The sequence below is a fragment of the Hyposmocoma kahamanoa genome, unplaced genomic scaffold (assembly GCF_003589595.1).
Source record: "Hyposmocoma kahamanoa isolate Upper Pololo Valley unplaced genomic scaffold, ASM358959v1 101, whole genome shotgun sequence".
In the NCBI taxonomy this organism is placed as follows: Eukaryota; Metazoa; Arthropoda; class Insecta; order Lepidoptera; family Cosmopterigidae; genus Hyposmocoma; species Hyposmocoma kahamanoa.
In genome coordinates, this window is record NW_020653333.1 from 1,584,955 (window position 1) to 1,600,558 (window position 15,604).

At 38.1% G+C, this 15,604-nt stretch overlaps 2 protein-coding genes across 2 annotated transcripts in view; one reads left to right on the forward strand and one right to left on the reverse strand.

The window, feature by feature from the left end:
- Positions 1–15,604, reverse strand: part of LOC113230523 (calbindin-32) — a 124,564-nt gene that overhangs the window by 45,762 nt on the left and 63,198 nt on the right. The gene's annotated exons all lie outside the window — the stretch shown is intronic.
- Positions 10,992–14,064, forward strand: LOC113230527. The gene is made up of 3 exons (XM_026464510.1): positions 10,992–11,053; positions 12,462–12,607; positions 13,572–14,064. The coding sequence occupies exons 2-3, from the start codon at positions 12,462–12,464 to the stop codon at positions 13,801–13,803; spliced, it is 378 nt and encodes a 125-aa protein (XP_026320295.1). The 5' UTR covers positions 10,992–11,053; the 3' UTR covers positions 13,804–14,064.

Here is a 15,604-nt window from a genome sequence, read left to right on the forward strand (position 1 = left end):
TTTTGTATTTAAAAAGTACCTCTACGCAAACCCAAGCTACGTTCCCGTTGTAAGTGGTGGAGGTGCCTTACGTGGAAATGCCGATTTGGAAAATTTTTATATGATTTTATGAAAAATCACCGAAGAAAGGAAGACGAAACATATAAAGTCGTAATTTTTATTCATTTACTCGTTTTTATCGTTATACTAGTGAAAAGTGCAAGAAAAAATATGCATTGTATAGCGGCGCACAAATTTTCTGGCTTAGACGACGTTGACGAATTTGTTAATGAGTTTGAGGCGATCAGCGTAATTAATAATTAGTCAGATGTGCAAAAGAGGTACGTGATTGCATTGTATCTGGAAGGGCTAGCTCTCCAATGGTACAAAACCAATTTTTCGTCATACACCACGTATGATATCGTTGCACAGAAGTTAAAAGAGGAGTTCCCCTCGCAAATAGACTATGCCCGAGAGTTTTATTATAGGCAACAGATGCCTAATGAATCGCTGTTAACTTATTTTTTAAATTTAGCGTCGAAAGCAAAGACACAGGACGATGTAAAATTTATCAAACATCACCTAAAGTCTTTGACAGCGAATTATCAGTGTATGCTTGCCAGCAATTTGTATTTGTCGAAGGACGAATTAAGAAAAACAATTATGCAAATAGAAGATATATTTAATCACGATTACAAAGTGGGGCAGCAAGGTATCGCCATCGAATTGCCAATTTGATTTCCTAAGGAGCACTCTCACTGTTGGCAAACACAGGGTGGTTCTACACCGATGGTTGGACCCGTATCCATACAGTCGGAATGTCAAGCACCACAGGCACCAATCGTGCGGCAGGATACGCCACGTCAAGTGTATTCACAAGAGCAATGGAGTGGATCTTCGTCGGGATCTCCACAACGTGGATGTCAGCAAAGCGCGGCTGAACATTCTGGGAATTTATATACAATTGATAGTGTTAAAGTAGATAGGGTACCCTTTATATCTGTTTTTATTAATGATATAAAGTGCGATGCATTGGTGGATACTGGTGCTTCGGTTTGAATAATCTCTCGTTGTTTTGCACAAAAGTTACATTTGCAGATTGATGATACTCCGAATTTTCCATTGTGTACTGTGGGCGGCACGCCAATAAAAGTGCAGGCGTCCACCAAAGTTTCGTTGACAATCAATGGAAACGAGTATTCGTCAAGGTTGCTTGTTGTGCAAGTTAATGAGGAACGTCTTACCTTAGGCCAGGATGTGTTAAGATTGTCGGAAATTAATTTAGCGGAATATAACTTCGAGTTGTCAAATAATAATTTAATTGACAATGAAATTTCTTTCAAGTCCATGACAGATGTATGTCGAAGAAAGAAAATTCTTCTATCGGGCAGGTATCAAAAATTTCTGATAATTTATCGGTAAAGAGGTCGGTTCTGCTCATTTGCCGAAATAAAGAAAAAAGTTGACGTGAGTGACAAGACGTGTAAAGGCGTCAAAAGCGTGATAAAAATAGAAACATAAAGTGTAATTTATATAAAAATATTTTTAAATGTGTTTGTGTGAATGTTTCGGAGAATTTACAAGGTAAGGTTGTGAAACGAGCAGTCTTGATTGATTCGTGTAATGAACAGATAGGAAGAAAACGTTCAGAACAGGAGCGCAATTTTGATAAGAAAGATAGGGTTGCTTTGTTGTCCAGGAGATATGGTAATATGAGAAAGTTAGGTAGCCAGACCTCTCAGAGTCTGATAAGCAGGATCTCCGGTAAGCAGGATCTGGTGCATGTAAATAGAATGAAAAGGGTTTTCAGTAGATAGTTTAAAGATTTTCTATTTCTAAAGGTGGATAAGTCATTCATTTCTTTGTTAAATGTTTGTTAATCTTTTGTGTTTATTTTTCATATGGAGTAAACTTTGGGGCCGTGATGACAGTGTATAGGATGGACGTTTTTTCCGGCCAATGCAGACTTAGAAGAACAGGAGGAGATGTTAACTTGGATGAATATGACTTATTTTATTTTTTGATTTCATGAATATATTAACCTGGGTATGTGTGTATAGTTGTTGATCATTCCTCCAGATGGACAAGGACTGTCTGCATTCAAGGGAAAATATATTTGTTTAATTATTATTATTATATTATACTAAAGATTATATGATATATCACCATATCATATTTATGTTGTTGTTGTTAGGATAATTCGGGTTTTGAATTGTTTTAAGAAAGTAAGAAAATCTGATGGAACGTGGATAGCTGCAGGACGAGGACTAAGGCAGCTGGGAATTCAATATTGATGTTCACCAGCGAACACCCGATGGGTGCTCACGCCTGTGTTGTCGTCGTAACAGCGTGCACGATGAAGATTGTTAATTGATGAGTATAAAGAATTTTAGTGGCATTCAGCCTGGCTAGAATTTTAGCTGAAATAAAAAGTTAGGGTTTAGATAGGATACCTAATGAGTGAATATATTTGAATTGTATGATTAGGCAGTGGTCATGGTCTGTCCTTTTAAATAGGTTTTTGGCAGATTGAAGCCATAGCCTCCTCGGTGGTTTTGTTCTTTGGTGGTATAACAGCTTCCGAGCAGTGTGTGGCTAGCTTATAGTAAAGGCTTTTCACATGTAAGTTTGCCTATCATAGGTAAACTAGCTTACAGTGAGGACCCCCCTTCAGTTGTGAGGAGGAGCGATGCAATACAGGCAGCTTAGGTTTGTATTTAGAATTGTATAAATAATAGACGGTTTATGTCACACGGACATCTAGGAGTTCTGGAACAGGCTTCGAAATTTAATACATGTATAAATCTTTATTTATGAATATAATCGTCGTTTTAAATTTAAAAAGTACCTCTACGCAAACCCAAGCTACGTTCCCGTTATAGTACTCTCGCCACAAATGAATATAATTCACCTTGTGGCGGGACTCCAACTGCTCGACCCTCAGGGTAGCTTTGGCTTTCACCCGTATGTACTACACAATATCCGCAGACTTTGTGGAGTAATGAAGTCGTGACACGCATAGCAACGTCGTCGGTACCGCTGGACGCAATAGATGGTTGGGATCAGTCTGGGCGGTGCCACTATGCGTACAGCTAGTGTACTTCTTTTTCTTTTCCACCGTTTTGAAGCCGTCCTTGTCGCACTGATCTACTCCTCTCAGTGGTACTGACGACACAGCTCCAGAGATGAGTTTCCGCTTTTTCTTCTTCCCCTCCGTTGGTTGCCTGGGTTGTGGTTGTGGAGCAGTGGGTTGGATAGCAGGGGCAACAGCAGTGTAATCACGTCGAGAGGTCAACGTGCTTACGAGTAACGTCTCCGCCGGGGCGGAAAAACGAGTGGCGGGGCGCGGGGAAACGCGCGCGGCGACAGCGGCTGCGGTCGGTGACACATCCATATGTGCCGACTCAAAACTGCCGATAGTATTGCGCCCCGCGACAAGTATTCACTTTGCAGGCCTCGGGTGACCTACTTACACAAGCTGCACTACTAAGTAACACAATTTGGACACGTAAATCACTGATGGTGTTCTCCGAGGCCTCCAATTTACACCGAACTTCAGCAAGGCTTGCTTTTAGGGACATGATGTCCTTAAGTAGCCTGGTAACGTCGACATGGTCGAACGTGACAGGGGCAGCTTGTGCAGCTCCTTCGCCACGAAAGCAGGCACGTCGTCTGGGTCGGTCTCCTTAAACAGCGTAATGATGTCCTGTAGACTCTTCGCTCCTCCATCCCTCCAGCGAGATGGCATCTGCTCGGCCTTGCCGAGCGTGCGGAAAAGCAGCGCCTTGCCACTGCAAACCTCTTCTTTTTTGAAGTTTGACTTGCAGATCTGCACAATGCTGACCTCGTTCATAGTGTCGATGTCGATTATAATGTTAATGCTATGTTCCGGAATAACAGATAAATAATTTCTACTCTTAACAGGAACCTTGATGTCAAAAGTCAATTAGTTAATTTATTTATTTATTGTAAACATATTTACAATGTAATACAGTTAAATTTTTAGCAGCAGTAAAGCTCCTCATGAAAGAGTTCGTTCAGGGAAATACTGTCACCTTTCCTATTTCTGCCGCCAAGCAGTAATGTGATCATTACTATGTTTCGGTTTTGAAGCGTAAAGGTGCTGGTGAAATTATAGGCATATGGGATTTGTCTCAGGGCGACAGACGCGGTGGCAGTGCCCGTTTGAGTGGCACTGCAACTGCAAAAGGCGTGTCGCATACCACGAAGCACACGACTTGTTCGTCACTTGCTATCATAAAAAAAAGAGACGTAAACTAAATATGGCTGCCTACTCAATATAACGTACCCTTGGTATAAGAACAAGCAATAAAATATCATATATCCAAAGTACTTTTGTCACATGGAAGCTTAGAGAATGGAAAAAAAAGGAAGTCATAGCTAATAAAACATATATCGCACTTGACAATGAACACAGTATCATCTCAAAAATTGCGTTGTATTATATTTTATCTCAAAATTGCGTTATATTAATAATTTATCTCCAAAATTTCGCTATATTTATATGTCATTCGCATACGATTTAATTTAGAATAGAATAGAATAGAAATCGTTTATTACTTACTACGCCACAACAAAAATATACACAAAAATATAATTTCAAAGTGACAGGAAAACACTGTCGCTATGAAATTAAATAGGTAATATTAATATAACTTAAAGCAATTTTGAGATAATACTATGTTAGTTGTCATGTGCGATATGCATATATGTTAAGTTTATAACTCCTTTTTGAGCATAAAAACATGGGATAATGTTATTTGATCCGCAAAGATGTAATCGATCTATTGTAAATGTGCACTTTTTTTAAATAAACGGTATTTTATTGTTTATTTTTGACATATACATATATTAATTGTTGCCTATATTTGTTGATCTACGAATAAATTATGAATGTTCTGCATTCAAGGTAACAACACTGTCATTAAGTTTAAGAATACTAAATTAATATTTAGTATTCAAAGTTCTAGTTCTAGTATTAAAACTATCAAAGTTAATTTATACAAATCAAAAATTTTGCGTAGCTCAAAACAGATAAAAATATCCATTGATTTAATTTATTTTATGTCTCAGTGAAAGAGGATCAATCATTAAAAAAGATTACTTACCGTTTGGATTTTTTGCCTGCTGTGTTTGCAAATTTAAAAAGATCATTTAAATACATGCCCAAAAACTTATTTAGTTCGTAGAATGAATACGTGGCCTTATTACATACAGGGTGCGACAAGTCCAGTGGCAAATAGCTAAAAAGATAATATTATAAACCATCAAGATAGACTTGTTAGTAAACAGGTGAATCATACGTGTTTTCATTATCTTTCGCAATTTCAATGATAACGATCGTCTCAGATGTTACGTGCTATCTTTGTTAGTTATGATCACTGGTCATAGGTGTCTTACTACGGTATGACATCATATTATCCCGATGTTATCTGATATGGTCCTAGTGATAATCACTTACAAGAGGCATGGCATTCAGCTAGCATAATATAAGTGAAGACTTCCATGGTTGTTCACTAAATGATTATCACTAGGGCCATATCTGATAACATCGAAATAATATGATGTCATACGATATGGCCCTAGTGATAATCACTTAGTGAACAACCATGGAAGTGTTTATTTATATTATGCTAGCTGAATGCCATGCCTCTTGTAAAATTACAAGAACATAGAACTTGTCAACTTAAGGGTCAGTGCGACGGGCGCAGTAGCAGCGTGTCATAGGTGCATAACCTGTTCGTTCAGTTACATGATACCAATGTTTCAAAAAACTCTGTGTGACAGACAATAAATAAATCTCTGTACAGAGTACTATAAAAACCGTCCAGAAAAGTTCGTGGAATGACATCTATTTGCCAAGTTTTATTGTAATCGGTTACCGGAAAGTGTGTGAAACTGGATTCATCCCCTATGTGGATATTTTCTTCGAATTTAAAGGGGTTACTATCGAAGTACCCTTTTTATAACAAAAAAGAATCATCAAAATCGGTTCACAAGGTGCCAGAGTTATCGCGTAACATACGTCCAAAAATTTAGGACCTACTCCTTTTTTGATGTCGGTTAATAGTAGAACATTTCCGAGGAGCCCTTTCTGTTGATTCCGTCGACGACTTCGTCGAGTTAAGTTTTTAAGTTTAGTTTTTTCTTTCTCTCCCTTCATTTATTTCCCTTTTGCATAGTGGTTGCAAAATTTTCCTACGTGTATTTATTTTTTCCCACAAAAGTGTCTAAGTAAATAATATATATAATTATCATAATTTTATTGTACGTATTATTTTTTATAATTTTTATTTCATTTATATTTATTATATTAAAATTATGAAAGGAGGTAGTTATGTACTCACTATACAATCAATATATGGACTAAGTGTATAAAAAAAATACGAAATGAAATGAACGGTAACTTAATATTTGCTAGCAACATTGCAAAGACAATAGCAATATTGCAAAGACACTAACAACATTGCATTAGGTACATAGTATTGCAAAATAAATTTACATCAATGAACAATAAAATGAGGCGCACACGCGCGTCTATGTTATTGAACATTATTCCTGTGATCACGTTTCTCTCAATGTACATTATAATGAAAATATTGCGTTAAAATTTAGCGCTATATATTCTACATGCCCATAGGGTATTTAAAAAAATACGTCTTTCATACAAAACTGAAGGCATACCTGCTTGGGCTTGAAGCACGTAATTATATTTCAAGTGAGCGTTTAGCGCTTTTTTCATTGTAGTATGCTGGGTCGGAGTTTGTAGTTTGTAGAAGTTAAAGACAGTTAATTGGTATCCCAAATGTCTATTGGCGGCTGTATTAATTTTCATTCATGTGGCCCATATGACTATTTGCCGCGCAATCTCCCTTATAAGCCACGGGAAGCGTTTTAAGTAAGTACGTGAATGTGATAATGACACACCATTATCATATAAATTTTTAGTAGCAGGAGAGCTGCTTGTGAAAAATTCGTCCAGGCAAGTGCTGTCACGTTACCTATTTCTGCCGCCATGCAGTAATGCGAGCATTACTGAGTTCCAGTTTGGAGGGGTAGCAATGCTGGTGAAGTTACAGGCACATGTGACTAATCAACTTATGTCTCAGGATGACAGGCTCAGTGGCAGTGCCCCTAAGATCTTTGCGAAAGCGCTGAGTGACACTGCAACTGTTATGGATAGGCGTGTCGCTTACCACCATGCGCAAGACTTGTTTGTTCCGTCACTTGGTATTATTAAAAAAAAGCATTTTAAAAACTTTCATAATTTTTTTTATACTTTCAACTCGTTCAAAGGTTACAATCTAATGGAAATTCCAGAATGAAAATAAATTAAACCATGAGTCAGTTAATTTCCAAGTAACAGTCATATAGTAAATAATCTAATATTACATATTCATGCCACACTTATCTGTTATCAAGTGATGTTGGTTACAGTTTATGCTCGCGAGTTTGCTCGCTCCATATTTCTATACATTGGCCGAACTGCTGAACCTCGGTGCTATCAAAGAATCTTATAGCTACTATAGTGTAATGTAACCGGATCAGAGCGAAACGAAGACGCATAGAACTAGAGGCTGGAATCAGACTAACAGATGTTGGCATGTGTAACCTCATATTGTCAAAGCCTAATAGTATCCTGGCCAATGGAATGTATCATTTAATACTCAAGTTATTTAAAACTAGATCTATGTAGTATTTCTTTAGTATATATATGTAAGTGCGCATTTGACCTGCATCTCACTTGATGGAAGGTGACAATGAGGTCGATTTTGGACCATGCAAACCTAAATTATACCTATTCACTCTCGGCTTGAAAAGGTCCAAGTTATAACGCTCAGAGAACAAGTCTGCAGACAGGGAATTCCACTTCATAGCCGTTCGTCACATAAACGTGGAAGCGTAATGCTTCGTATGAATCTTTGGAACATCCACAATATAGGGGTGGAACCCAAGCCTACGTTTAGTCCCCCAATGATGGAAAGGGGAATTGTGTATTTTCATCGCACACTCTCCGTGATATATCCTGTAAAATACCGATAAGCAGCCAACTTTACGGCGGTGGTCAAGGCACTGCAGCTTCGCCTCTACTAATTCTGAGTTACCTATAAGCCTCTTGACAAGCTTGTCAATTGAATCTAAGGTGGTCAGTTGGTATGTAGGAGAGCCATCCCAAAGGTTGCAGCAGTACTCCATACACGACCGGACTTGTGCTTGAGAATTGAGTATTAAGGATGCCACAAACATTGACTTACAAATAAATGGACGACGGGTCTAATACAAAAACCACGAAAAAATGTCCCAAGTCAACCTATTTAAACGTAGTGACATGTAAAGGAATATGAAAAAGCTAAAACGTTGAATTTAAATTGTAATGTCATCGCAGTACTGTCTAATTTTGCTTGCTTCGCTGTCAGTCGAACAAACGAAGACTAAAGCGTGAATGACGCTCTGTGTACGATTTTAACGCCCTATAAGTTCGGACACTTTTTAGCGCGGACCCGACGTCCTTATAATTGTAAGTCAAAGGCCACAAAGATTAATATAAACATACAGGTTGTCCTGTTTATGTTGTCATGGGATAGCCGAGTCGTTTTGAGTTTACAAATACTGTGGTGGAAAAATACAATGGTCAAATCTCTTTAATGTTCTTTATTTTGGTCAATGCATAAAATAGGTACGTGTTATATCACTTAACAATAAACAGCTCCAGCATAAAAGGGACATATGACGTACGACATATTTTGACGAAATAACTTGTGTAGGTATAAATGCTATCTTGAAAGTTACCGACTTTCATTTGTGGCAAAATAAAATCAAATTAACGGTTAGTTACTATTTACTGGCAATATTGGAAAGACAATAGCAACATTGCAACAACAATAGCATCATGGCCAAGGTAAAAGCAATATTGCAAAGACAATAGCAACATTGAAAGGACAATAGCGACATTGCACAGACAATAAAAAAATTGCAAAGACCATAGCAACATTGCTATAACTATTAGCACCACTCTACTCATATTACAGATGCTTAGAGATTATATAAACAACCTGTATTAAAAGAAATAAGAGCAAAGAAATTGGTAAGTAAATATATTTAGCAAACTGAACAAAGACAAGCATACGACTCAATCACTGTCAGAAACTTAATAGTAAATAAGTCTGTTAGGATCTTAAGCTATTGCAAGCAAAACTCTTTCCATTGTTCTCCATCCTGCTAGCCTCATAGTTATAAAGAAAAAGTATTAACACAACGGACCTTATCACAAAATATAAATCATAACTTCGTAAGTCTGGCCTGACTGGAATTCTAACAGACGTAAGAGTACGTGTGGACCTTGGGCCTGTGGAAGCTCTGTTATACTACGTATAGTCACGCTATGCATATTTTCTTTGAAATATGCCAACAATAAAATTGAAACTAAATAAGATATAAAAAAAACGCTTATTTGGGGGTTGTAGATAATAAGAATAATAAAATCGTTGATTTATCTCTAAACATTTTATAATTAAATAATCTACTTCACACAGACTTTAGTAATAGCCCCCAAATCTTTCTACATTAGTTTCTTTTTATTATTTATTTATTTACTAAGATTTTCGTTATAGTGACCCTCCCTACCGACCCTTAGGGTATACGAGAAGGGCACCGTGACCTTCCGCGAGCACGTCCGCGCAGATGCCGTCTAAGTACGGTCCTAACACAAGATCAGCCCGTTTGCACGGACTTCAACCGGTTCTCTGTAAGCCTAGTGCCTTATGTGAACCACCCCGGGTGTTCGTGCAGCACCCTCTCTATTTTCCAGATGGGTACCGGAGCTGCAGGCACGGTCGTCTCACTTCCCGTCGCGCTGGTTACCACCGCTGAGCGGTCGACTCTTAGCCGGTTTCCAATAACCTAAGCGGCTGGAAGGACCGGAGGATATCTAGCTCATCCTCTACTAGCTCTCCTGACTTAAAGGGCTACTCACGAGGCCCGCGCGTCTCCTCGCCTCAGGCTCTCAATTAGACCGCTACTAAGACGCGTTCACTGTGCGCGGGCCACATGCTACCGTGCCAAGTTTAGTAACAGACAATAGTGGTGGGGGGTAAAAAGGTTTGTAGCTCAGCACAATGGCGGAGTGATTTTCAGCGCCGCTTCTTCTGCTACAGCTTGCCATGTTCAAAAAGAGAAAAACTAACACACATCTCATTCCAGTTTTAAAATTTCTATCCAATGATTTAATACTTAGCGCAAAATCATAAATCATAATACAGATATTAGTATTTATTATTACATGGACCATTATCCACACATTCAACCACACACTACAATGCCTACCTCCAAGGTTTGCCTAGACAATTACCAGTTAAAACATTACTTACGGAACGTACGCAATGAGAAAATACGACAGACTCGTACAGGCGGGGGAAGATTTTTCCATAACTTGGAAGCGGCGTATTTAAAACTACCCGAAGTCCCGACCAAAGCATAGACAGATTATAAATAATTCTGGTTTCGTTGATTCCAGACTTAAATCAATTTCGCTAAAATGTCGATTACGTTAGTTATGATAAGGATTAAATGTGTTTCCATGACAATTTAGGTGCTTGAGGCCAATAAGGCCTACCGGCCTTTGATTTTTGACGACCTCGCTGGTGCTACGGTTTGAGTGGTGGGCACTGGATGAGGAGGTCCCGGGTTCGATTCCCGGTAGGACCAATTTGGGAAATTAACTTTTCTAAATTGGTTCTGGTCGGGATGTTTTAGGAAGTGTTCCTGAGTGAATTCCATTGCTCTGGTACTCACAGTACAGGGAAATCGCTAGGTGGAGACCAGGCAATTGGTGTGGTTGTCTGACACAATAGAACCTAATAAATATATCTACGAACAAATAATATATCTCTTTTTTATTTAAGTAGTTCTGTACAGATAAGATATGTCAAAAGAGAAATGTAAGATAGACTCTTTCTTAGTATCTATAGTACTGTATAAATACAAGTAACAAACGCTGTGACCCTTCAGTGAAGTTTCGCAAAGTTGTGTCGACTCCACTGAACAAGTCGTTAAGGTAGGCTTTTCGTTATATCAACCTGCGCACCAAACCTGCTAATTTTAAATCATCTCAGTGGCGTGTCGAGAGTGTCAATGGTAGGATTTTGTACGTTTGGCATTCTGCTAAAAATTAAGGGCATTCGCTTGTCACTAGCTTGCCACTAGGGCTTCCTATTTCGCTGCATTTCCGCGTCCCGGAAAAAAATATCGGGTCTCGGTGCGGTCTCGAAATTCCCGGGAAAAACGAGACTGTTTCAAAAGTAGTTTCAAGAGTATTGCAAAACAGCAAATATGCTAGACGGTGTCACCACGCTATTACTCTGGAATTGACTTGAACCGGTTAGAAAACGACTTATTTCCATGCAATAAGATCGGGTTTGGACCGCTGCGTTGCTCCAATTCCAAACGCAGAATTTCTTTTTCGCACTCATTACATGGACATAATTTAATAAAATCATCACACAGACCGTAGAGCCGTGGAACAGTGATGGGTCTGCTTCGTGCAAGTACAACTACATAAGAGTCTAGGTATATATTCAGTTCTGACGACCTCGAATCATACATGGCTTTGTAATACCCGGGGTACAATATATTATTGTAATAAGTCTATTGTGTCCCACTGCTGGGAAAAGGCCTCTCCCCTTTTTGCATTGGTCCCGGTTTTGGGTGGCATCTGGTCAACCCTGTAATTCAACGGACAATGTTTCTCAATTTTATTTACTTTTTTATGATACATCTCAAAGCTATGTCATTCAATGTAGGTACTTACTTGCTGTAACTTATGAAGATAGAACAAGAAATTTATGAAACGCAATAAAACCTGACAATGAGGCTTACAAACCGATTTTTTTTATAGTATCAAGTCATTGGACGAACAAGTCGTGCACCCGATGGTAAACGACACGCCTGTCCATAACAGTTGCAGTGCCACTCAGAGCTTTAAATCGCAAAGTTCTGAAGGGTACTGCCACTGCGCCCGTCACCCTGAGACATATGTTAATAAGTCTCATGTGCCTGTAATTTCGTCAGCACCCTTACCCTTCAAAACTGGAACGCAATAATGCTCATATTACTGCTTAGCGGCAGAAATAGGTAAGGTAGTACTTCTCTGGACGATCTTTTTCAATAGGAGCTCTCCTGTTACTACAATACATAATATATTATAATATAATATCTATAAAATGGATGGAACAGTGAATAAGTAGTGCTCCGTAATTCTCATTTTGAAAATAGCCAAGGATTTACTATCTAGAACAGCAATGGGAAGTGCGTTCCAAAGTCTGACTGCACGAACAATGAGAAAGTGAGAATAGAAACCGGAATTGAAGGATGGAAAAGATAACTGGGACTTATCGAATGAGCGACAGGGTTTCTGTTTTAAAGCCTTATTGGCAAATATCTTTCTATCTTCTATCTTTTTTCAGATGAAAACCACTATTTTCCTAGTCGTGTTAGCAGTATTGTCTGCTAACACCGCATTGGTGCCCAACCCGGCTGTACCACGGCAGGTTGCCAGCAGGACAAATCTGATTATTGGTCACATTGGACCTTATGACAGGCTTTATTACAGGTTAGCTCTTTCATTAATTATACAAGTAACATTTTTTTATCCCACAACGCGTTGGGAGGTAGTTCTACTCATCAAAACGAACAACTTTTACACAGGAAACGCCTCTCAAATCGCGAAAAACAAATCTATTGTGCCATACAATGTACTGATGTTACTAATCACAATTTTTTTATATTAAAAGCCGGTTACAGAAGTTTGTGGAGTTACAACTATTTGCCACGTTTTATTATAATCGGTTAACGGAAATCTAATAAAGTGGGTGAAATCTAATAAATCGGAGTCACCATAGTGGTGAGGTATGAAAATTGTCGTTAGTAAAGCTGGAGCATAACAAGAAGCACTTCCCTTAAGAAAAATGGCGCCTTGCCAACACTTAAACACAACGTGTTAGCACATAAGGTGCTAGTGTAATTCATTTCATCATTAGAGAAACTCCTCCTTTTTAAAGTCGGTTAATACAGAAGAGGTGGTAGTATAACTTGTGTCTTAAAGCCTATCAAGTGAAAAGCAAACTGCAACAACAAGCAGAGTAATTGCAGCAACAACTTTAAATAATGGACTTAATCAAGTTCTGAGTGATTCAATTAAAAATTCGCCAAACAAGCTAACAATCCAATTATGATTGGGATCCGCTTTTTGAATGTAGATGAAAATGGGACAGTTGATGTTTTTTAACGTTTTGATGTTACCTGTACACGGTGTCAATTTGTGTCTGTAAGTCTCAACGAACTTTGTCAAGTTTAAGTAAGAAATAACGAAGTGACAACGAACAAATCGTGCGCTTAGTGTTAAACGACACGTCTGTCCATAACAGTTGCAGTTCCACTTAAAGTTTTAAATCGCAAAGATTCTTGGTGAACCATTTTGCAAGATTTTGGAGTCGTGTGGTTTTTCTACGGCCACGTCTTCTACTATTTTCCACTCCTTTGTAAGTAGGTTCAATTCCTCAATTATTTTGCTCCAGAACCTACCTCAACCAAGCACCACTCCCGAATGCTGTTCAAACCCAAGACGTCGTCTTCCGCGGCACAACATACAACAACATCACCGCCGTGTATGCCCTTGAAGTAGGCTACACTCAATATGCTCAAGCCTGGATTCTCAGTGGAGGAATCGGGAGAAACAACGTGACCGTCAGAGCTCAGAGTGCTAGGGGCTACGGTTTTTATTACCAGGTTGAGGTCTGGGGTCGTTAATAAGTGTTTTGAATAAAATGGTTTTTACTTTATAGTTCCCTTTCTTAAAATACCCTACGTTGTTAAACCAGATAATAAACATGCATGAAGTTCAATAATTATTGATACATAACCATAGACAAAACATGCAATACTTCAGGGACGCTGTTACTTCTTTACTTTAGTGAAGCGACGTACTTTTTGGCTCCGATATTTTTATCGAGCCGACAGATTATGTAACGATTATTCTAGTTGATTTCTCCATCTTATATATAGGTTTAGGTACCTGTATAAAAAATTACAATTAAAATTATGAAATTAAAAATATTTGGAATAAATTCTAATTGTTTATTATAATGAATTCTTCTTCATATGAACTGGAATCATCCCTTGAATCTTCTGTAACATTTGTTTTATTAATTCATTGTGAATGTAAACCCGCTTACATTCGCGATTAAAAGTTCTTCATAAAGAAAATAGATTGTAATAAGAAATCGAATCGGTAACGCATACGACCATCAGTAATTGGTAAGTACTAGAGCTTTTCTTATTGCCGAAGTGCTTATATTGATTTAATATGGCCTCAGTATCAGAATTCAGTCATATGGGTCCTGTACGAAGCGAAATCCAGTCCCGTGCTCGAGCGTATCCCGAACATATTCATCAGATACTTATACCTGTATGTATACCTGAGACTTTATGGGGTAATACCTAACGTCAGTATTGTTTCTTCCATCAGAGTGGGACACCTGTAAATTTATTGTTTTAAAAATAAAACATATGTTTGTGATAGTTACGAAATGTTTAACGTTAAAAAAACATTAAAAAAGGAACTAAAAATGTTTAATGTTCAAAACTTTTTTTGCTCATTTTTTAAATTTATTCACGTGTGTCCTGTTTTGTCAAAGCGGGACATTTATACTATTTTGGGGACACCTGGACACGGAATTTAAAAGCGGTACGCATGGTCACGTTAGGTATACCCGTTCTATACCTTGATGTACCCAAGCTTGTTTGTATTGGGTATGGTAAGACATAACAAACTGGAAGTATTTCAAAACTAGGAGTATTGCAATGGATAAGTCTATGCATACCCAATGTGTACGTGCACCGGCGTGGGCGGCTAAGGCTGCTGGCAGTGCCGCGCGTCAGGACTAATTTGCTCAACAAGATGTTCAATATAAATAATTGTTATCAAATATAATTAATATCAAACCTTTTAGATTCCCTACGGAGGAACTATATAATCTCAGTCAGGTCTTGACAGTAAGAAAACTGTATATCTTGTCAACAATTTTAAGATTGCACAAGTCTCTACCATTTTTCTCTGATGCAATGACAAGAAGGCGAAAAGACACAGTTGCTAATGTACAGGAAATTAGAACTACTTTTGCACAAAGACAGTACACTTCGCAATCAGCATTTATATATAACAAATTAAATAAACAATTCAATATCTTCGAATTAACTTCACGGAAATGTAAAGAAAATTTAGTAAAATGGCTCGAAACAATCAATTATAATGACACAGAAGCTCTTCTGCAGCATATTTATTAGCTTATAGGCGACACGATTTATATATAAAAGCACGTTAGAACAATTAATAATTATTTCCATACACAGTTATCATACACTACAGCCGCACGCGCGCACACACACACACACACACACACACACCACACATTCCCAAAACACACACACATACATTTAGGTTAAGGTAGGTAAATGTCAACTATTCTTAAGTTTTCTTGATTTTTGTTTGTGTACATAGTCTATAGCATAAGTATGCATGAGTTAAGGAAGAGCGGGACCTCCTGACACA